This window comes from Lemur catta, chromosome 8 (genome assembly GCF_020740605.2).
Source record: "Lemur catta isolate mLemCat1 chromosome 8, mLemCat1.pri, whole genome shotgun sequence".
NCBI lineage: Eukaryota > Metazoa > Chordata > Mammalia > Primates > Lemuridae > Lemur > Lemur catta.
Window position 1 is genome coordinate 84999361 of NC_059135.1, and position 25414 is coordinate 85024774.

Consider the following 25414-nt stretch of genomic DNA (forward strand, 5'->3'; position numbering starts at 1 on the left):
TAGTCAATGCTTATTTCAAATAATAAATGAGTACCACAAGAGTCTCAATATCCTATTACAATTTTTCTTTTTTCTTCTTTTTAAGAGATGGAGTCTCACTCTATTGCCCAGGCTGGAATGCAGTGGCCAGATTACCAGATCATAGCTCACTGAAACCTTGAACACCTGGGCTCAAGGGATCCTCCTGCCTCAGTCTCCCGAGTAGCTGGGATGACAGGTGCACGCCACTGCACTCAGCTAACTTTTGTTTTTTTAGAGATGGGGACTTGCTATGCTGTCCCAGGCTGGTTTCAAACTCCTTGCCTCAAGCAATTCTCCCTCCCTGGCCTCCCAAAGCGCTGGAATTATTGGCGTGAGCCACCAGGCCCAGCCTATTAGAATTTTTCTTAAGAGAATGGTGGGTTTTCCTACTGCAGACAAAATTGAGTTAGCCAAATAGCAATTACCTTTCAAGATCTTCCTTTTCCTCCTCCTGTTCACATTTCTCAGTTCCAAACTTGGCTTTCAGTGACCGGGCTCTAGCAATTAGAGCTTCCACATTAGTAATCTGGTGGATGATTTCCTAACAGTGGAAAAGGGAGAGACATACGTTGGGAGACAGCAAAAAAGCAAAGCCTTTTAAAAACATATCTTTAAAATAACTATTGCCAACTAGGGAGAACACTTGGCAAGATTCTGACACCACATCAAACTTACTTCCAATTTCTTGTCTTCTGGACTGGGGAAGTGCAAAACTTTACTGGAATGGGATATTATCTGCTTTATAATCTTCTTAACTGAAGAAATGTTTTCCAGAGTTTCTATTTTTAAAAAGATCAAAGCAATCATTAAATAAAGCAAAATATAATTTCACTTTGGAAATAAACTAATGACTAATCAAATTTGACATTTACCTTCTTCCTTTACCTTGAGGACAGCTGCATGAACCACACAAGGTAACAGGTGCCGAGCAAGGTCTGCAGGTTTCTGGATTGCCAGATAGTGCAGCACCTGAAGGAGGCAAGTTACGTAAGTGATGAATGCAGGTGTCACAGAACAAAGCAGCCATTACAAAAGTACAAAATCCTCAACCACTCAACTCCCATCTTTTAACAAGAGAGTAGAAAAGAGCTCTCTTCTCTTAGTACCTAACCCCTACACACCCAGGTAAGTAGCTACTATGACCAAAGTTAAGAATAAGAACCTAGGAACGTCAATCTTTAATAATGATAAATATTCTCATAATTTTTTCTGCTTCCATATGCAATACATGCAAATTGGGAAAACACAAAGAAAATATAAACCATTTGTAAATTAGAATACCTAGAGATAACAATAGTTAAACATGGAGCACTTTCATTCCAGGATTTTTGAAGATATAGAATACACATATTAAGGGCACTAATATTAAATATGTACAATACTGTCTGGTAACTTGCTTTTCTCATTTAATATTTTTAAACATTGTTAGTTACCTTCCACAAATTTCTTTGGTTTGTTTACTTGTTTTGGTTTATTTTTTTCCAAAATGGAAATTGTTTTTATTATTTTTCTTATAAAAATACAGAAGTATGTATAACACATGGACCTTACCTTTAAGTTCCTTATTCAACAGCAGTAAAGATAAAAGTAGAATCCTATAAATATGTATAATTATGTATCAATAAAAAATTCTTTTAAAAGTATAATCTCATAATGTGTGCCTGACTGATAAATGCTCATGGATTTCAAAAATAAATATAAATATAATAAAGAAATTCTCCTGAAATCCTACTTTCTAAAAAAACCCCACATTTCTGTGTTTATCCTCTCAGACTTTTTTCTATGCCCATTTAAAAACAGATATAGGTATAGATGTAATTTCCTAACAAAAATCTATAATTCATATACTGTTCTATCGCTTTTGTTTTTTTTTATGGAGACAGAGTCTCGCTCTGTTGCTCAGGCTAGAGTGCTGTGGCATCAGCCTAGCTCACAGCAACCTCAAACTCCTGGGCTCAAGCAATCCCCCTGCCTCAGCCTCCCAAGTAGCTGGGACTACAGGCATGCGCCACCATGCCCAGCTAATTTTTTTTTTCTATATATATTTTTAGCTGTCCAGATAATTTCTTTCTATTTTTAGTAGAGACGGGGTCTCGCTCTTGCTCAGGCTGGTCTTGAACTCCTGACCTCGCATGATCCTCCTGCCTCGGCCTCCCAGAGTGCTAGGATTACAGGCGTGAGCAACCATGTCTGGCCTCTATCATTTGTTTTGTTCATTTAATGATTTATGGTAGTTTTTTATTTTTTGGCTTAGAGTTTCATGTGATTTGAAACTTTTTTAAAATTAACAAATATACATACTAGAATACTTGCAAATAGTTGAAAGAAAACATGAACATCTGTTTACTTACCCATCAGCTTAAGAAACAGCATATCACCAGTACTTTCCAAGTCCCCCAATCAAATCTCCCTCCCCCACCACACCCCTCCCACTTCTCCCCCAGAAGTAACTAAGAATCATTTTTCTGCTTTTCTTTATAGTTTTCTCACATATGTAGCCCTAAACAATATATTGTTTAGTTTTATCTGGTTTTAACCTTTATATAAATAGAATGTTTCTATTAATACCCCTCAATGACTTGCCTGATTTAAATTCAGCCTTGTTTTTGAGATTCATGTATGTTGTTACATGCTACAGTTTATTCATTTTCACTGCTGTATTAAAATGTTCCTCCACTAATGTTGTATACCCCCACCCCAATTTTTGGCTATTACAAATAATGTTCCTGTTACATTATTACACCTATTTCCTGGTGTACATGGCACATACAGAAGAATTTCTTTAGGGTATATACCTGAAAATAGAACTAAGATATGTACAAGATGATGTCAAATTATTTTACGAAGTGTTTCAACAGATTTACACTCTTATCTAGAGTAATGAGTTCCCATTGTTATACATCCTTACTAACATTTACTATCCTAAATTTTGTTTTAACTCATAGAAAAATAAATTTGCAAGAATAACATAAAATATTTGAATGCCCTTTATCTAGATTCACTTCTTGCTAACCTTTTACTGCCTGTTTTTAATCACCTGCATCTCTTTTTCTCCCCTCTAGCTGGGTGTGTGTACACACTATATACATAATTTTTTTCTGAATTATTTTGGAGTAAGTTGTATACAATGTCCCTTATCACCAAATATCTCAACGTGTATTTCCTAAAATTAAAAATATTTTCTTATAATAAAAACGCAAATGATTCTGATTATATAAAACAAAACAAATTTAACATTGATAAAATACTTTTAATTTAACCTACTATCCTTATTACAGTTTTATCAACTGACCCAATAATGCCCTTTATGACTTTTTCTCTCCATCACTACAGGCTCCAGTTAAGGATCCATCCATTGCCTCTAGTTGTCAAAGCCCTTTACTCTCAATCTCCAAGTTTTTTACTCTTTTATAAAAAACATTGACATTTTGAGTATAGCCTTCCCTTCCCTCCTTGCTTTTTGATTAACTACATTCCATACTTTATTCAGATTTCCTTAGTTTTTAAAAATTGGGATATAATTCATGTACCATAAAATTCACCACTTTAAAATAAACACTTCAGTGGTTTTTAGCATTTACAAGGTTACATAACCATCACCATTAACTGATTCCAGAACATTTTCATCACCCCAAAAAGAAATCCCAAAGTAGTCACTCCCTATTCCCCACCTCCCAATCCCTATCCCCTGGCAACTACTAATCTAACTTACTGTCTCTATGGATGTGCCTGTTCTGGGCATTCCAAATAAATGGAATGATGCAATATGTGGCCATTTGTTTCTGGTTTCTTCCAATTAGTACAGTGTTTCTGAGGTTCATCCATACTGTTACACATACCAGTAGAATATATTCCATTGTATGGCTAGACCGTATTTTGCTTATCCATTCATCACTGATAGACATTTGAGTTTGTGCTATTTTTTTGGCTATTATGAATAATGCTCTCAACATTCGTGTATTCAACTTCCTTAGTTTTTATCCTTTTCCTAGTGTTTGAAATACAGCTGGGTTAATTTGTTGTGGCCTCCTTTCTATTTTAGGTTATTTCCCCTTCTCCCATCCTTGTTACTTTTTTGAATATGCAGAACATTAATGTTCTTCTGGAAGTCAAAAGTATACAGAAAATACACCCTTATCTAAGTGTCACTCCTTCCCATGTTCCTTCTCCTCTGTCTTTCCCTCCCTCTTCTATCCTTCTGGCTAACTTCACTGTTTTCTGGTTTATCTGGTTAATCTTTACTGAGTTTCTTTTTGTAAAGAAAAATATATGTTTTCTTGATTCCCAATCTTCTTTTTTTCTTTTAAACACAAAATGTAGCATACTATATACTTTTTGCACTTTACTTTTCTCTTAAAAACATATCCTAGACACCACTTCTCATTAGGTAATTGGGATCTTTAAATTTGGACATTCAGGCAGTGTATAATATTTTATAATGTAATGTGGCAATGGACAAGCGCATGCATTTGTATTGCTGTACCTTTGAAAATATTAGAGTGAATTCTTAGAAGTGGGATTCCTAGGCAGAAGGGTAAATGCATACATAAATTTTGTTAGATATTACCAAATTCTCCTCCATGGGAATTCTACCATTTTGCCTTCTCACCAGCAATGCACGAGAGTGCCTGTTGCCTCACAGCCTCACTAATGGAGTAGTTGCGCAGCTTTTGAACTTTTGCCAATCTGATATGTGAGAAATAGTATTTCAGTGAAGTTTTAATTTGCATTTTTCTTACTATGAAGTTGAACATCTCTTGATGGGTTTAAGGGTAATTATCTTTTTATGGTCAGTTGTCCACTCATACCTCTTGCCCACTTTTCCACAGTATTTTGAGCCTTTCTCTAGGATACATTTTTCTCCCAGTTTACAAATATTTCTCCTAATTTATCATTTGCCTTTTGAACTTCACTTATTTTTCTTTTTGTCATGCAAAAGTTTATTTTACACAGACAAATTTTAAATTGCACCTGAATTTTGAGTCCAAATTAGAAAGGCTTTCCCTATATCCAGATAACAGAGGAATTCATCCATATTTTCTTCCAGTACATTTATGGTATCATCTTCAGTCCATTCTTGTGTATGGTATGACAGAAAGAGCGAATTTTACCTTTTGCCAGTTATCCCAACACCATTTATTAAAAAGGCCATCTCTGCCTCTGTGATTTGAGATGCCATCTTTATCATAGACTAGACTTCTACAGATATTTATGCACTGTTTCACTGGGCTATTTGTGCACCATCATCCCATTATTTAAACATGTAGGCTTTGTACTACGCTTTAATATCAGGTAGGGTTAGTCCTTCCCGACCCCACCAAAGTGCTCCATTTTCAGTCTATTCTCAGCTATTCTTGCATGCTTTTTAAAAACAACAATTCACCCATGTAAAAGTGTACAAATTAATGGTTTTGGGTATATTCACGGAGTTATACAACCAAAACCACAATCAACTCTAGAATACTTTCATCACCCCAAAAACAAATCCATTAGTGGTCACTCCCCATGTCTTTCCCAACCCAAATCCTAGGATGGAATGTTTCTTTTTCCATATGAACTTTAGTTAGTATCAACTTGTCTGGCTCCATAATGAAGCTTTCTGGTATTTTTATTAGGATTGCACTTAATTTAGGGATAAACTGATTTAGGGAGAATTGACCGTGATGATATTGAGACTTCCTAACCAAGAACAAGGAAAAATCTATTTGTTCACGTGTGTTTTTGAGGAATGTTTTATTTTCTTCATTCAGATTTCAAACATTTTCTGTTAAGTTTATTCCTAAATACATTACCTTTTCTCCCCTCTTATAACGAAAATTTTATTTCCATCTTCTGAATGGTTATTAGTGTACATGAATGATAATTACCTTTATATCCTGCTGCCTTGCTGAATTCTGTTGTTTGAATTGGTTTATCATTGATTCTTGGGATTTTTCCAGGTATGTTGTCATATCATCTGCAAACAGAGTTCTTTCTCTTCAACTTCTATGGCTCTGCTGTCTCTTACCTAATTACATTGTCTGACACTGCCAGAATAATGTTTAATGGCAGTGGAGAGAGTGGGCAAGCCTTGCCTTGTTCCTGACCTTAGCGACCTCTAGGGCTTACCCAATTAAGATGCTGTGTTCAGGATTAAAGTTTCTATACATTTTCTCATTTTTAAGGAAATAGCCAACATATATTTTCTCAAGAGTTTTTATTAAATTTTTCAAAGGCTTTTTCAGCATATATTGAAATGATATAATTTTCTGTTTGGACCTATTAATGAAGTGAATTATATAAAAAGACTTCTAAATAATCATTCTCACATTTGATCAACATATATTATTTTCTTAAAGTGGTATTAGAATCTGTTCACTTAGAATTTTTGCACTGAATTTCTTAAGTATTACTTGGTTTTATTTTTGTTAATATGTTATATTTATCAAGTTTAGGTACCAATGTTATATAGTTGCTTCATAGAAAGAATCTGGAAGCTTTATTTAGCATTGGGACTACATGGTTTTTTGATATTTATTTGAATTTCCCTGTGAAACCATCTGGGCCTGGTTCTTTTTTATGTGGCAGTTCCTTGATAACTGTCTCTATGGAAATTGGTCTGTTTACACTTGCCATCTTTATTGGGATTGTGTTTTGGTAGGAATTTGCCTAGGAAATTATCCAATTCAACTTGGCTTTAAAATTTATATACTCAGAAGATGTACAAAGTAGGTTTTTAAACATTTCCTTTGTATCAGTAGTTATTTGCCCTTTTTGTCTTTCTTATTTTGTTTATACATGCTGTTCCCTTTTTTCTTGATTAAAGTAGCTAACAGCGTCCATTCTGTTGTTTTTAAAAGAACCAGATTTAACTTATTAATTTGACCTGTTTTTCTAGTCTATATTTCATTTTATCTTTATTTCCTTCCTCTTGTTTTCTCTTGATTTTTCTGTTGTTCTTTTTCTAGGTTTTTGAATTAGGAATTTAGGTCATTTATTTTCATTCTTTCGTTTTTACTGATATAGGTGTTTGGGGCTATGGATTTTCCTTTGATCACTTCTTAAGTATATCCTATAGGTTCTAACTTGTAATGTTTTCATTATCATTTTTCAGAAACTCTGTAATTTCTCTTTGTATTTCCCCTTTCACTCAAGCATTGTTTAAAGGAAGGTTTGTAAATTACAGGATGGAAGGCTTGGGTTTTGTTGTTTCATTTTTAACTTCTAGTTTTATTATAAAGATTAGACTACTGGTTGTAATAGTTCTATTATAAAGCCTACTGATGGTCTTTTTGGTGCCCTAATAAATGAATTTTTGTGAATGCTCCATGTATGCTTGAAAAGAAAATACATTCTATATTAGCAAGATGTAGTATTTGATTTATATCTAAAGAATCAAACTTACTGAATATCTTATTTATAGATCTTTCCTTATTTTTGATCACTTGACTGTCATATGCAGAGAATAGTATGTCCTCTCTTCTTACAGTGTTTTGATCTATTTCTCCCTGCAAGTTTTTGTTTTTGTTTTATATGGGTGGTTACTGTGTTATCTAGTGCATGAACACGAACAACTGTTAGGTCATCATTGTGAAAAATAACTTTTAGATTATAAAACAATCTTTTCTGGTCTCATTTAAGGTTTTTTTTCTTTAATTCTACTTTGTTTGGTACAAGAATTGTAATGTCTGCTTTCTGTTTCCATTTACCTGGTAAATCTTTGTCCACCATTTAATTTGTAGCCTTTCTGAATCATGGCATCTCCTCTGTTTATAGTACATAGCTGGGTTTTATATGACTGTCTTATATTGTGATTATTCTGCATGTGATATGATCTTTATTACGTATGTTTCTCTATTTGGTGTGTTTGCTTTTTTAAAAAACTTCTCTTTGAAGTGAATCTCATGGAGGGAGAGAGTAGAATGGTGGCTACCAGAGGCTAGGAAGGGAAGAGGGTTGAGAAGGGTACAAAAGGGTACAAAAGGGTAAAATGGGTACAAAATAGAGTTAGAGAGAAAAAATAAGTTCTAGTATTTGATAATACAGTAGGAAAATTACAGTTAATAATTTATTGTTATTTCAGAATAGTTAGAAGAGAAGAACTGTCATGTTCCCAACATAAAGAAAAGATAAATGCTTGAGGTGATAGAAAACAAAAAAAACTTTTGGTATTTGGGAAGATTTATATTTCTATTCTAGTACATATCCTCGCATTAATACTTTTTACAGTGCCCTTAATTCCCTTATATATTTAACTGTTTTATAATCTGGTCTGACAATTTTAAATGGCATCCTCTGATTACCACCTATTATCTGTGTAAGAATCAATGATTTATTCTACTTCCTTCCCCCTTTCTCCCTTTCCATTCCAGTTTTTTAAAGAAGTTGTACGCTTTCTACTTTGTCTAAACATATAATTTTTATATCTTCTTCTTCTACCATGTCCCATGTTTTACAGCTGAAACAAAAGTCTTAGCACTAAAATTAAATAAATGAAATGCTCATTGTTAAGTCCTTTGCCACAGTTTCCCCAGCCACCTCTAAGAGCTGGATAAAGCTCATCCTCCTACACTATGCTGTTCAATAAGGTAGCCACTCGAGACACACAGCCACTTACAAATTCAGTTCCTATGGGTTCCCCCCCAACTTTTTTTTAGTTCCTATGTTACATTAGTCACATTTCAAGTATACAATAAAGCCACATGTGGCCAGTGGCTACCATTTTGGATGGCATAGTAAAAAACATTTCTAACAATCCAGAAAGTTCTATTGGATAGTGTAATTCTAGTGGATTCCTTAGGAAGGGTATTGTGTGTATAGTATTAAATGGGCAAAAACTCAGGGAAAAATGTTTTTATAGGCTTGATACTTAGATATCTTGGCTGAATGTAAAATCCTTGGTTCACACTTTTTCCCTAGATTTCTTGAAAATGTCGCTCTATGTTGCCTTGCTTTGTATGTTGCTTTTGAGAAATATGATGCCTAATTCTCTTGCCCTTTAAGTTATTTTTATCTTTTTGCATAAAGGTCCTAAAGACTTTCTTTTTTAATAGTTCGGATCTAGTAGTTTTACAATAATGTATTTTGGAGTTTGTTACTCTTGGTCAATTTTCCTCTGTACTTGGTAAGCCCTTTCAATATGTAGAGTCAGGTTTTCCTTGAATGCAGTTTGTAAATTCAGTCATGTACTGCATAACAATGTTTTGGTCAACAACAGATGTATATGTGACAGTGGTCCCGTAAGATCATAATACTGCACTTTTACTGTACCTTTTCTATGTTTAGATATGTTCAGATACACAAATACTTACCATTGTGTTACAGTTGCCTACAGTATTCAGTACAGTTACATGCTGTACCGGTTCACAGCCTAGGAGCAATAAGGCCATACCATATAGCCTAGGTATATGGTAGGCTATACCATCTAGGTTTATGTAAGTATACTCATGATGTTTGTACGATGACGAAATTGCCTAACGATGCATTTCTCAAAATGTATCACTGTTGTTAAGCCATGCATGACTATGTTAGTTTTGCCTTACTGTTCTGATTTTTCTTCTTCAAGGACACTAATAAAATGAATATTATTTCTACTCTTCTTACCTTGCATTTCTACTACTGTTTCTCCAACTCCTTTTACTCCTTTATCTAATTCTCTTGGCTATTTTCTTGCTTTTCTTCAGTGCCTTTTATTAAATTTAAATATAAATCTCTCTCAGGTCCCTTGTAATTTAGTCTTCATTTTCAATATGGTTGTCTTTTTCTTCTACTTCCATCCTGAGTTAAATAGCTGTGATTTCATTTCTTTGTGGGCTTTTTAAAAATCCATTTCTGTTCTTGGTTTTAGTATTTCTGACTAAACATGGTTTTTTGTATCCACCATAATTGTTTGAGGGTATCTGATTCAGTATGGACCATCATGTCATAATTTTCTTCAGCTTTGTGGCAGATATTCTGAGAAATATTTTCATTAGCTGAAATGATTCGGTTAGCATTTCTGTTTTTTAAAGTCGTTTTGTATGGATGTGGTCTGTTCTCTTCTATTCCTAGCAATATCACAGACAGAAAGTGCTCTCTTCTGCAGTTTCTTTAATGGCTAGAAGAACTGGAGGAGGTTGAGCGTCTTGTTTCTCTTTCATTTCTACAGGATCCTTAAATTTTCCCCTCTATTCCTTCTTTCCCATCATTGCTTTACCCCTGTGGGGTGTCATTCCTTCTTTATATATTTGATTCTCTCCCAGGCTCCACTTCTAGTCCTGTTTACATTCAAGCCCCTTCCCTGTAGCCAGCACCATGAACTACCAAGCCCTACCTGTGTTCAGTATTTTGGCACACAATGTTATTAGGCTGTGTCTTTCAGGCATGACTTTGTGTTTCATCTGGGTGCTCTGTATCTTTTGGCTCTTTTTCTTTCCCTGCCCCCACTCGCTACACCCACAGGCTTACAGTAGTGGGAGCTCCACTGGAATTTGGCCTATTTCTCTACTTACTATTAATTTGAAGGTCACTGTAATCTCTATCTCCTAGTAATGCTGAATGCATGGATTTGTTTACACTACTTATTGATTGCATGACGTTTCTGGGGAAGTGGGAGGGACAGGAGGGTGTGCAGGGCAATTTGATATCAGTTAGGTGGCGTCATTCTCCATAACTCTATTATGTTTCTTAATAGTTGCAAAGCAGTCCACTAAATGGATATACTATAATTTATTGAACCAAGCCCCTACTGTTGGAAACTGCAATTGTTTCTACTTTTTCACGTAAGGACTTTCTTTGTTGAATGTCATTCATATAAATAGGTTTTGGTGTAATTCCTCATTATTTCCTTAATAAATTTGTTGGTAGTAGAATCGTTAGGTCAAAGGACATGCCCATTTTAAATGCTTCTAACATATACTGTGAGACAGTCCAATGGTAAGCAGTCTGCATAGACTATGCATGTCTTTTCTTTGCCCTATTGTCAACTAGTTCTAAAATCTTAAATGTGAATGCTAGATATATAGAAGTGAATGTTAATGCTTTGCTTCCCAAGTAGGTCCAAAGCTCCCACATCTATGATAACTGAGTTTCTAAAATAAGTTTATAAAATGCAAGAATGATAATTAGCATTCTAGTAGTAGAAATTCAAACTTCAATTACCTTTTCTGCTTCCCGTGTATCGTCAAAGAGTCTCCTTTGCCTTCTAGCAGGAATTGGCTTAGCTGTTTCCCAGGCTTCTACCCACATGTTGCTTGGAATCTTCATTCGGGCACTCAGCTCTCCTTTCAGCACCATGTTGCCCTTTTCATCAATCACCTCCTCTTCAATATAATCCCGGGGTGAATACCACCTCACAAAATCTTCCAGACAACAACCTGGATTAGCAGCCTAAAATAAGAGAAAAAATTCAGCAGAATCAAATAAAATCAACAGTTATTGATAAGCCTGTTTGCAAAATCATACTTTTACTTTCACAAAAATCCTCTCTAATCTTTACAATAGGTAAAATAAGTTTGGGTGTTACTTTTAAAACAGGTCAGATGCTAAAGTGTGAAAAGCATTTTATTTGTTGTCTCAGTTTTATAGAAAAAGAAAACATTTTCATTTGGTGAATTTGGAAATAAAAACTTGATGTAAAGTAAAAATCATCTTCTAAAACAGATTATATGTTCCATAATTCAGTTTAAAATTATAATGTAATAACTACTCAATACTAAGGAAAGTAGCAGAGAAGCTCAAGTCAAATAAATTAAATAAAACACAACATGATCAGAATAACATAGTGATGAAAAAGTTCTGCTCCTCTTTTCCTCAATAAATCAATACTGGTATTGCAATAAACATCAGCTAACCTGAAAAATGTTCTAGTCAGACATCAGATTCTTGTGCTTTATATAACAAATTACCATCACATAAATTGGTTTTGTGCTGTTAAGGAATTGGAATTCAAACTATTGTTTTTCAGGGTTCTAGAAGCAAACTGATTAAAGTTTTATTCAGTGGTTAATTCTATATAATTAATGATGATGCATGCCAAAAAGCTTTCAGTGATTCTACTCAAGCCTGGAATAAAAGAAGAGGCTTCACAGTGTTACTGGTAAGGCATAAAGGTCTGTTTGCAAAAGTTCCAGTAATGTACTAGTAGAGTACTAAGGATGAGCATAAAAACCAACATAATGAGAATGGTCTGTCTTAAATGTGAAACTGCCAGTTTCTTCTCATTGGACTCACTGGCTACCAACTTCACTGTTCCTACCATCTCAGGAAATCCCGAGGGGATGAGGACTTGGAGGAAGGCCATTCACTGTCAACATACATTTCTAAGGGTTAGGACATGGTCCATGGGAACTGCTGTGACTTGCAATGGGTCACTCAGTGACTCAGGATTTGTGTACAAAGATCTGAATCTTAACCAGGCAATACCATACCCATAAGAAAACATCTTGGGAAACTAAAGCAATAGGTCCTGAGTGAAGACAGCAGACTTAAAAAGAAAATAATATTCAACTCATGCATTATAGATTAAATAAAGAGCTTTCACACCGGAATTCTTCCTTCCGGTTGTCCTTACTATGCCAGGCTACCAGGAGAGAGTCAAGGCTCACTTCAGCTACTGCTTATCTTCTTTTTACGTTAAAGGTATGTAGTACAACAGCATGCTCCAGAATCTGCCCTGTCCTTCTGGAACTGTGAGATGTAGGTGCTTCAGGTACATATCAGCATTTATCTAATGCTCCAGGGACTCTCTTAGTATTTCTTTCTTTCTTTTTTTTTTTTTTTTGAGACAGAGTCTCGCTCTGTTGCCCAGCTAGAGTGAGTGCCGTGGTGTCAGCCTAGCTCACAGCAACCTCAAACTCCTGGGCTTAAGCGATCCTACTGCCTCAGCCTCCCGAGTAGCTGGGACTACAGGCATGCGCCACCATGCCCAGCTAATTTTTTCTATATGTATTTTTAGTTGGCCAGATAATTTGTTTCTATTTTTAGTAGAGACGGGGTCTTGAACTCCTGACCTCGAGCGATCCACCCACCTTGGCCTCCCAGAGTGCTAGGATTACAGGCGTGAGCCACCGCGCCCGGCCAGTATTTCTTAAATCATCTCTATACAGAAAGGTAAAGGCAACCATATATATTTTAGAGTGATTACCTATTTCCTTAAATATATTATCTGATTCCTACATAGGGGCAGATGTATAAGTTGGCTGTTTGAATTACAATCTACTTTCTGATTAAAATGATGCTATACAAGATTTGCAGGTGTGCAAGTTAGTCCCAAAGAATCTAATGATCGCAGTTTTGCTGAAGCACAGTATTACAGGAACTATATAGAACCTTACCATGAGGGATCAGTATGTTTCCATGGGGAAAAACTTTCACAGCTCCTATTTAGAATCTCCTCCTATACATGCCTCTGTAAAGATACTACAGCAGGACAGGGACGGATGAATATGAAGGCAGCTAGACGTGAGGTAGAAAACAACTGCTGAGGAGGCTGCTATTTCCCGCTGTGCACACACACCCTAATTTGGTTTTACGTGTGCCCTGAGAGCCAAATGGCTTCTCTTTATCCATCGTACCAACTATTTGTTTTAAAGCAACATATCTTTCTCATCATGTGGCAGAATAGAACTCACAGATTTTCTGTATCTTTTTAGTCTCTAAGGAAAACATATATCTCTTAAGAGGTTTATTACAGATTTTCCCTTTTAGTAAAGGGAATAAAAGGCTCCCTTTTATTGTCACTTAAATCTGCTAGAAGGGAAGGATGAAAGTGGCATAAGAGTTCATGTAGAGCTTTATGTTTAAAAAAAATACACAAGTATTTCAGAGAAAATTCAAACTCCAGCTGGCCTATATAGCACAGAAGCAGGACTGAGTGAGGGCTGTGGACTGGGAAGACGGAGGCCACCACAGGTTAAGCAGGAAAGCCTGGGCGCGGGAGACAGTTCACAGTATCAGCAGTAGGAAAGGAGGCCCTGTGGCCCACTGGGCTACCCACTTCGGGTTTTGTTTTGTGTTTTAAATATACATGGACTTGCCTTTGCTTTCAAGAATAAATAATTCAAAATAAAAGTCTTTTCTTCATTCTTGGGTTTTTAAGCTAATAAGACAAATGTCACTATTTCCTGAATCCTATATGTGCTAGATACAGGCCTGTATCTAAGCCTAAAATGTTGTTTTTCGGATAGTAAATGCCTTCTCATCCTAAATGGTGACTCTTCTGAGAAATCTTCCATGACCCACTCAGCAGAGTCAGTTTCCTGCCTTTATAAGAGAGCTCATCACATAACAGTTATTTACATATATTCTCCCACAACCTCAATAGACTGTAAACGAGGGTAAAGACTGTATTTCTTAACTCATCTGATCATAGTGCAAGGCACATAGTAGGCACTGAAAGGTTTGTTGAGTGAAGCAACCCACGTTAAAACCTAAGGGTTTCCTAAGAGCCTTGCATTAAATTGGCTAACACACAAAGGAAGGAAGCATTCCAATGCACATACAGAAATGATTCAATTCTCAACTTTCAACTATTAATAACAGATTGGTTTTTTTCCTTTTTTAAACTTAAGTTTGACATAGTTTGACTATGTCCTTTGGGGGATGGTGGCAGGGTGTTATAACTAATAATGAAATCCAAACACTTAACAAAAAAAGACATTCAGGCCTTCATACCACTTTATAGAGTGACTTTCACAGTTTCATCCCAGAATAGCTCAAAATAGACCCCAGAGCTCTGAAAGTGTGACCCACCTTAAAAGACTCCATATCTGAGAGCAGACAGGCACTCTGCATGCGTGCTCGAAGGTGAGCCCCTTCTGCCGATGTACCTAATTTAGCTAAAACCTCAGACTGCTCTTCTAGCAGATCTTCTGTCATAGGTGCTGGTTCCTGTGAAGTGCAAAAGGACAAAGCTCACGAATATCCCTTTTTAGACAAAGCAGAACTATAAAAATAGAATAAAGACAACAATTATTTCAGCTGTAGCAGTCACAAGATATGTATTTTTTTAAAAATTGAGAGAAATGCACAAGTTTTTTAGAACATATGTTAAAAAAGTAACAAATTAAGAAGAATAAATATGGCTTTCAGGCTTCTTCCCCCTCACAGATAAGATTACCACATTTCCCTTGACAACGACTGACGCTAAAAGATAGAGGAATTTGGGTCCATTGAACAACATTTTCTTGCCTATGAATAATAAATAAATGAAGTCCTAAGGATATTCTTATACATGTCATCACTAGCTGCATGAAGGTTTTTTCTTATAAGTAACAGAAATGGTTTGATTTAAAAAAATGGGAGGAGACTGCTTGAATAATGATTATCCCTGGTTATGGAATTAAGAGTTTTTGTTTTCTTTTCTCTACAGTGAACTTATACCACTTTTCACTACCCAGAAAGTACCAAGCAAGAGTCTCACACTGATACTTAGGTTTGAACAATAATCAGTAAAGGCTGTATGGCATACAGGTCAAGCGCTTAGACTCCAGAAACAGTGTGCCTGTGTTTGAATCCCAGCTTTCTGACCTCAGACAATCACACAACCTTTCTGTGACTCACTAGTCTAAAGAATAAATTCTGGCACACGCTCAATACATACTAGCAATTAAAGACAAAATACTTAGATTATATTATGAGCTTCACCTTCTACTTTCTCTTTGACTACGGGAAAGTATGCTTCTCAAAATATCTCAGTCAAATTGACAAATTATATGAATCTCCAATGAAGCAGTACACTCACTGCTTCATTCTTTCTATGAACAAGGAGCTACTTTTCATTGGCCTCTAGCCCTGAAATCAGAGGATGGCAGGAAAGGAAGATGTTGAGAGGACACTGACTACCCCTCCGACCTAAAAATCTCAGCCATCTGAAAGCACGTGATAAAGAAGAACATAAGGAGAATAAGAAGCAAGCACAGCATATATGATTTTCATATATACTACTTCTGAATATGCCCAAAGCTGCTTCCTATACATGATCTCATGTGATCACTAAAAGGGAAACAGGGCATTTTACGCAACAAAACTGAGGCACCAAGATAAAGTGCCTTGCCCAAGATCACCAAGTGGCAAAACTACCAAGCAGCGAACCGAACACAGAATCCAGGACACTGTCTAATGCTGACTCTACTATCTTGGTTCCGATCCTTTGGCTACAGATTCCTGTTCTAACAGATTCTCCACATTTTTTCCTTCTATCCTTGAATCTAGAATATTTGGTTAAAGGCTTTAAACTTTTTCTAGTCATAAATTTTAGGTTGGCCTAAGTCTACATGAATGGTACAGAGGAGTATATTTGAATTTTTATAAAGCAAGGACCTACATAAAATCCTATTTTTTTTGGTGAAGTGGGCGACTGACACACTTAAGCTAATTTCTAAAGCTTGAAATTATATTGGTTTCAAATGAGATCATTCTGAATTCCAACCATTTCATATAAGTAAATTTATAATGGTTATAATTCAAATAAAATTAACTTTAAAGAAAATAAAATGGACTAAAAATTTGTCTAGATCTACCTAAAAGTAAAATATAAAATTAATTTCTAAATACATAAGCTGCATGTTGAAAGAAGAACTTTACATCCAGATTTAGACTATAAATTCAAATGTGAAAATTCAAGCATCTGAAATAAATAAGCATAGCCTTTTGGGAAAAAAAAAAGCACTACAATAAAAAGCATTATTTTTTCATTTCAAGAAAAAGTCTGAGCTTCCAGAACAACTTTCTCAGACTGTTTATTAACCCAATTAAGCCAAAGCAACAAATAATGCAATTAGCTCGTTAAAAACAGGGACTACTATTAATTAAAACTTGGAAGGAGGCTGGGCATAGTGGCTCACACCTGTAATCCCAGTGCTTTGAGAAGCCAAGGTGGGAGGATCGATTGAGGCCAGGAGTTCGAGACCAGCCTGGACAACATACTGAGAACCCATCTCTATAAAAGATTCTAAAAATAAGCCAGGTTTAGTGGCACATGTCTGTAGTTCCAGCTACCAGGGAGGCTGGGGTGGGAGGCTCACTTGAGCCCTGGAGTTCAAGGTTACAGTCAGCAACGATCATGCCACTGCACTCCAGCCTGGGTGACAGAGTGAGATCTTGTCTTTTAAAAAAAACTTAGAAGGAGAAAGGACACAGAAAAAATTAACCTTTCCTGAACACACGCATGCCAAGTGCTTTCAAATATAATATGTGATTTAATCTTGAACAAGCCAGAGTAATACAAGCTATTATTACTTTTTAAATATTCAATATTTATATTAAACACATAGGTAGGGTTTTAAAACTGCAGACATGTTAGAATAAGATAAAATAGAAATACTTTCATTTTTTCTCTTTGTTAAGGATTGATCATGTGACAACTTAATTTTTTAAACAGCTTTTTTCAAGTATAATCAACATACAATAATTTAAAGGGTACATTTGATAAGTTTAACATATGTATATACCCATGAAACAGTCACCACAGTCAAGATAATGAATATATACATCTCCCTCAGGAATTCCCTTATGCCCAATTTTAGAATGTCTATCAACAGCAAATGGATAAACCATTGTGGTATATCCATGCAATGGAAAACTAAAGCAAAAAAAAAATGTATGAACTATTGATGCATACAATAATATGTGTGAATCTCAAAATAATTATGCTGAGAGAATTCACACACACGCAAAATACATGTGTTATTCTATTTACATAAAATTCTAGAAAATGCAAACTAATTTGTTATTGTTTTTTAAGATGAGAAAAGGCTCAGAAAGGAAACATAACTTGTACTAACAATACTGTTAATAAATGGCGGTGCCAGAATATAAATCCAGTTCTGCTAGGTCCCAAAACCCAGGCCTATAACAAGACCTCAATATCAAAGGCATTCTCCATGACAAGATTAGAAAAAATATAGATTTGGTTTCTAGCATTAGAAGATTCTATTATTAATACAAAATTTAACAAAGAAAAATCAAAAATCTAATTTATTTTTCAAAAGATATAATAAAACAAATAGTATAATGGCTGTCAAACAAGAAAACTAATCTGGTAAATTATATCTAGCAAAGAAACAATATGAACATGGATAATAAAGTTAACAGAATCCATGTTTTAAATTATCACCAATCTCACTGTAACTAGTCATTTATTGACATTGATGACTATTAAAGCACATTATCATATAACATAAAAAATCCAAGTTGAAGGATTAATGGAAAACACATATCCCATTGTATAAATATTACAATTTATCAACCCATTTCAGAATATGATGACTAGTTACAAAAACTGAGTAATCTTTGCATCCTGAGCAGGAATATTAGCCACTTACATAAGAAAGTTCTCAGAAGAATAATAGCTAAAAACTAAGTGCTTATTTTTGACTAGACACTGTTATTCACTCATCACATATTATTTTATTTAAAATCCACAATTATCTAATGGTGTAGGTGTTACTATGAACCTATATTATAGTTGAAAAAACTAAAGCAAGGAAAGATTAAATAACTACCCTAAGTCACACAGCTATTAAGTGGTAGAAATGGAATTTAAACTCAGGCAATCTAACTCTACTGTGTTCCTAACCATTACATGCTATATGACTCCTTACAGGTTTGGTGGGCTTAAAATAAAGGATTAAATATTAGAACTAGAATGATAGTTACCAGAGGCTGGGAAGAGGGTGCAGGCGTGGTAGGGGGATGAAGGGAGCTCAGTTAATGGATAAATGTAACACATGAGAAAAGAAGAACGGTCAAATATCAATTATCTAAGCTTCTAATGCAAGAAGGTAGAAAAATAGCAAATTAGTTCCAAGGAAAGTAGAAGAAATAAATAAATCAATGAAATAGCAAACAAAATCGGTAGAGAAAAATCAACAAAACTAAAAAGTTTCATGAAGTTGAAAAGATTCATAAAATTGATAAAACTCTATGACTGATCAGGAGATAATACACAAAATTCCAATTTTAAAAATTAAAACTACAATATTATAGATTCCATAACTATTAAAAAGATTATAAAAATACTCTGAAATCATTTACCAAACATGAAATTTAGAAAAACGAAAAATCCCTTGAAAAACATTATGTGCCAAAACTGACTTAAGAAAAAAAATCAGAACAGTTCTGTATCTTTTTTTTTAAGAGACAGAAAACTAATGTAAAATTAAGCCTATAACTGAAAATATTTTTATAAACAAAACTTCAGACTGTGAGTAGCTTCACTGGTGAATTATGTTCAACATTTAAAGAAGCAATAAAACCTATTTTATATAAATTTCCCAGAGAATTAAAAAAGAGGAGACTCTTCCCAGGCAAGAACATAACAAAGGCCATCTCTGACATATGGATATAAAAATCCTAAAAAAAAAAATCACATCAAATCCAGATATATAAAAAAGGAGAATGCCCAAGTGGGATTTATATCAGGAATGTAAGGATGTTTTTATACTCAAAAATGAATCAATGCAATTTACCACATTAACAGAATAAAAGAGAATAAAATATCATTACTTCAATATTCAGGAAAACCATTTGATAAAATGCAATCAATACCTGTTCATGATAAAAACTCTCAGCAAAGCAGGAATAGAAGAGACCTTTCTTAATATGATAAATGATTATCTATATCAGATGCCCTCAATAATTATCATATGCTGTGTTTCTGAGGTTGGACCCAAGACAGAAATGTCCACTATTCAACACTGTACTGGAAGTCCTAGCCAGTGCAGTAAGATAAGAAAAATAATTAAAAAGTGCAAAGACTGGAAAATCAGAATTCAAACTACCTTTATTAACAGAAGGACATGATTATAACCATGTAACATATAGAAAACCCCAAGTAATCTACAAACTACTAATACAACTCAATGTAGCAAAATCGTTAGACCTAAGTTCAATACAAAAAAATCAACTATTTCTATATATCAAGGGAAACAAAATGAAATTTAAAAATACCACTTATAATAACATTTAAGGAATTATAAATACCTTGAAATGCATCTAATGAAAGACATGCAGGACCTCTACACTGAAAACTAGAACACTGGCAAGATAAAAGAAACTTTAAGTAAAAGAGAAGATATTTCATGGACTCAATATTATTAAGATGTCAATTCTCCAAAAAATGATCTACAAAATTCAATGCAGTATGAATTAAAATCCCAGTAAGATTTTAAATATGTGTTTATATATGAAAATTGACAAGCTGATTCTCAAATTGATATAAAAATGCAAAGGGCCTAGAATAGCCAAGATAATCTTGAAGGAGAACAAAGTTACACGATTTACACTACCACATAGACTTACTATAAAGCTACATGAATGATGACAGTATATTACTGGCATAAGGGTAGACAAAGACCAATGGAATAGAATAAATAGTTCAGAAATAGACCAACACACATACAGTTGCTTGATTTACAATGAAGACATTACTGTCACTCAGTGGAAAAAGGTAGATCTTTTCAATAATGGTATTAGAACAATTTGATCTCCACATAGAAAAAAAGAAAATCTTAGGCTCTTCCTCTAACCAAACACAGCATTAACTTGAGATGGGTCACAAACATAAATGTGATTAGTAAAACAATAAAACTTCCAGAAAAAAACAGAAGAGAATATCTTCATCACTTTGGTAAAGATTTCTTAAATGGAACACAAAAAGCACTGCCCACATAAGAAAAACATTGGTAGGTCAGACTGAATTAAAATTAAAAGAACACCTTTTCAATAAACGGCACCATTAAGAAAGTGAATAGATATGCCACAGAATAGGAAAAAAATATTTGTAATACAAATATCTAAGGACTCATACCCAAAATACATAAAGAATTCCCACAAATCAATAAGAAAAAAAGACAACTATTTTTTTTTAAATAGGCAAAGGCCTTGAAAACAGGTACTTCACCAAGAAGATAATGGGCAATAAATACATGAAAATCTGTTCAGTATTAACATCTACCAGGGAAATGTAAAAACACGAGACTATCCTTCAGAAAGGCAAAAATTAAAATGACTATTAAAAGATGGTAAGTGTGCAGAAAAGAGTTAACATAGCAAGCCTGAGACTGCTTTCCTAAAGAAGGCCTATCTGCAAAGTTAGCCCTTACTAGCATTTGGGAACTGGGATTTGGGGAGGATCCCCACCATTTCCAGAACTGATAAAAAAAAATCGGCTCACTGTGCTTAAACAGTTTTTGCAAACAATATGGTTTATGCTGAACACCTGCTTTCTTTCTGGGAGTCTGGAATTTTGGAATTAGGCAAAGAGTAACTTTTTATGTATGATAATCCCCCCAATAAAAACCTAGGGTGTTGTGCTTGTAAACAAGCTTCCCTGGTAGACAATAATTCACATATGTGGTCACAATTTGTTGCTAGAGGAATTAAGTTTGCCCTGTGTGACCACACGGAGAGTAGACGCTTAGAGGCTTGGGTTTCATTTTCTCCAAACTATGTCTCATGTGCTTTTTCCCTTTGCTGATTTTCCTGTAATAAATTATAGTCATGAATGTGATAACATGCTAAGTCCTGTGGGTCCACCTAGCAAACCATTAAGCCTGGCAGTGGTCTTGGCGACACTCAGCACATCAAGTGGGGGAGGGATTATGTAGAATAACTACATTACTATACATTGTGATGGGAAGGTCAATTACTTTTATCACTTTGAGACACTATTTAGATATATCTACTAAAGCTAAAACATATTTCTGCCATATAGCCCAAAAACTGTTAGGAATATATCCAAAAGAAACTGAATGCCGGTGTCTACCAAAGACAAAAGAATGTTCCCAGCAGCTTTATTCATAGTAGCCCAACGTGAAAACAACCCAAATGTCCACCAACAGGTGAATGAATGAACACATTGTGACAAATTCATACAATAGAATACCACAAAGTAATAAAAAGCACAAATACTAATACATGCAACAGCATGGATAAATCTTAGATAGTAGCTGAGTGAAAAACAGGTCAACAGTACACAATGTATGATTACACAATGTATGAAAGAGTACACAATGTATGATTTATATATAAAAGAACAAAGTATGATCTCGTTTATGAGGTTCAAAAACTGACAAAACTAACCTATGGTAATAAAAGAGAAAGAGTTAGTTGGAGGGAGTACTGGGCTATATGCTATCCAATACATCTGGCTATTTGGATTTAAATAAATTAAATAAAATTTAAAAATTCAGTTCCTCAGTTACATTAGCCACATTTCAAGCACTCAATAGCTACGTGTACATAATGGCTATATTACTGGATGGCAAAGATAGAGAATGTAAAACATTTCCATCTTCACAGAAAGTTCTATTAATCAGCACTGTTCTAGGACGATGGGAATTTTCTATATCTTGATCCAAGAGGTAGTTTCATGTGTATATAAATATGACAAATTGACCAAGCTGTACACCAAGCTGTAAGATTTATGTGCTTTACTGTGTTAAGTTTTAACTCAATAAATAAATATATAAACATGTTTTAAGAATGACTAGCAGAAAATACATACAATATGTATAACTGAAGATTCTTATCTAAAAATATGAAGAATTCATAAGAACAGGACAGCAACCTAAAAGAAATATCACAGGTAATTCACAAGAAATGACGGCCACTAAACATATCAAAAGATGCGTATGTTCATCAAAAGTCATGGAAATACAATTTAAAACATTGAGATACTACTTTTGACTATAATAGTGGCAAAAATTTGCATGATTGGTAATATCAATTATTTATTAGAATTGAATAGAATGTAAGTACCATGAGTGCAAGAATCTTATTGTCTAGCTTCCTACTAAATTCCCAAGGTTGAGAACAGTGATTGGCATATATTTGTGAAAGTGAGGAAGAAAAGTTGGGGAAAGAATGAGTATTCCTTTACTCTAACATTCACCATTGATGGGAGTGTAAAATAGATGCAGCCATTTTGAAGAGGAATTTGGTAACTTGTACATCCTTTTACCTAGCAATTGCACTTGTTATCTCCCTTAAAGAAACACTCATATGTGAACACACAATATATAAAAAACCTGTAAGAATCTGTATTGCAGCACTGTTTGTAACAGCAAAAACTTGCAAATAACATACACTGTGATCAAAAGGGAATGGTTAAATAAAATATAGCTCTTTCATGCCATGGAATATTATGCAGCAATTAAAAAGAAATGAAGTAGTAATGACACGAAAAGACCTTCAAGACATATTAGCTTAAATAAAAAGTTGCACACTAATACACACATTTAAAAACAAACAAATCCATAAAACTATGTATCAATATGTACATACATACATGTATATCGATGCATAGAAACAATTATAAGAAATGTGACCCAAACCAGTAATAGGTAGTGGGTGGTGGCTTTCACTTTGTCCAGATTAGAATTTTTCACAATAGAATGTCTATATTCTCATATTACTTAAGCAAAAACAAACCATCCAAAACTATTATTGCTGTTGTTGGGTTGTTGCTGTTCTATATCCTAATGATGTAACATGGCTTCAAACTGCATTTTTGAATAGATAAAAACTAATCACATAATTGAAAACAAATTTTTTTTGGAGACAGGGTCTCACTCTGTCACACAAGCTAATGTGCAGTGGCACCATCGTAGCTCACTACAACCTCAAACTCCTGGGCTCAAATGATCTTCCTGCCTCAGCCTCCCAAGTAGCTGGGATGGCAGAAGCATGCCACCACACCTGGTTAATTATTTTATTTTTATATTTTATAAGGGGTCTTCGCTATGTTGCTCAGGCTGGTCTCCCATTCCTGGCCTCATGCAATCTCCTGCCTTGGCATCACAAAGTACTAGCATCACAGGCGTGAGCCACTGCACATAGCCTATTGGAGGATTTTTACTTTTGTTCTCTCCCCACCATTATTTTTGGATTTTTTTTCTTAAACATTTGAGTATTCGCCATTCAGTTTAAGAAATAATAGATCACCTTATACATGATGAGCTACTATCTACTTAAACTTCAAAATACTTCTCAATTTCAGAAATGGTAAACCTAAAAGCCCCAAAAGTTTACATAGATTTCAAATCTTTAAGTGTCTCTAAACATAAACTTTTTAAACAATTTCCCCTACCTAAACCACCTATCTCTTACTAGGATAAAGCTATATAAACAACAAAATAAATTAAAATTGAAAGAGCCTGAGCATCCTACCTGGGTTATTGGAATGTAGAGAGGTTCTCCATTGTGTAGCAGCATAAGATTCCCATGCTGATAAAGGCGTCCTTCTGGCTTTAAATTTGCTGTCTCCTTAGGTCCTCCTTTCTTGCCACTCTCTTGTCCATTTCCTTTAAGTTCTTCAGTATCACTTAGGCATTCAAAAAATTCTTCTTCGCTGTCACTCCAGGAATCCCAAGATTTTCCCACCTCTCCTTTTTCCTTATCTGTATCTTTCAGATTATCTGGCCCCAACTGGTCTCCAGTTTTTCCAGCATCCCCTGGATAAGTATTAGTGACATTATCTGAAGTACTTGTCTTTTTCCCCTCATCACGTGCCTTCTTTCTTTCAATACAACAATTTAACATCTTAAGAAAACAGAAATAACATTTACAGTTGAATTAGTTACAGAAAAATAAAAATCTATCCACTATTTGAATATTTGATTTTCATTCTCTACTTCTCAGGACCTTGTTGTGACTCACAGTGACTACAAGCAACCTACAGCAGTATGATGACACTAGGCTATAACCCATCATTACATTTAGATTTAGGACAGCTCTAATTAAATCAAGACTGTGTATATGTCATCAGGAAATTTTTACCTGTAGTTTCTGGTGCAGTAAACAACACCTTAGATCTGGGGGTCCACTTGCTAATCTATCAAATAAAGAAAAGAGAAAAGAAAGCTTAGTTTTAGTAAAATTGCTTCAGATATGATTTTTTCTATACTACCATTATTTTTTAGTTATATTGTTCAGAAATCAAACCAAGATCTATGTAGGTAAGGTAACTGATTTCCAGAGGGGCAGCACATATGATTAAAAGATGAAAATTTGTTTTATATACCTAGCCCACAAATTACCAACAGCAAATATAATAGATACTTCAAAACATAATAGCAGTTGGGCATGGTTGCTCACGCCTGCAATCCCAGCACTTTGGTAGGCTGAGGTGGGAGGACCATTTGAGGCTAGGAGTTTGAGACCAGCCTGGGTAACACAGCAAGACCTCATCTCTACAGAAATAAAAAAATAAAAAAAATTTGCTAGATGTGATGGGCTCTAGTAAAAATAGGAAAATTAGCCGGGCATGGTGGTGTGCACTTGTAGTCCCAGCTACTTGGGAGGCTGAGGCAGAAGGATCACCTGTGCCTAGGCATTTGAAGTTGCAGTGAACTATGATTGTGCCACAGCACTCCAGCCACTACAGAGCAAGATCCTGTCTCTTAAACACACACACACACACAAGATATAATAG

The 25414-nt window shown here is 34.8% G+C and overlaps 1 protein-coding gene across 1 annotated transcript in view; it reads right to left on the bottom strand.

Moving 5' to 3' along the window:
* The window catches only part of RAB3GAP1 (RAB3 GTPase activating protein catalytic subunit 1), a 96741-nt gene that overhangs the window by 6420 nt on the left and 64907 nt on the right, over positions 1–25414 (bottom strand). Inside the window, exons 16-22 of the mRNA XM_045559957.1 lie at positions 24760–24814; positions 24151–24522; positions 14731–14868; positions 11140–11367; positions 894–990; positions 697–800; positions 447–562 (exon numbers count right to left, since the gene is read on the bottom strand). Of these exons, the coding sequence (XP_045415913.1) occupies positions 447–562; positions 697–800; positions 894–990; positions 11140–11367; positions 14731–14868; positions 24151–24522; positions 24760–24814 (1110 nt within the window). The remainder of the gene's footprint in view (positions 1–446; positions 563–696; positions 801–893; positions 991–11139; positions 11368–14730; positions 14869–24150; positions 24523–24759; positions 24815–25414) is intronic.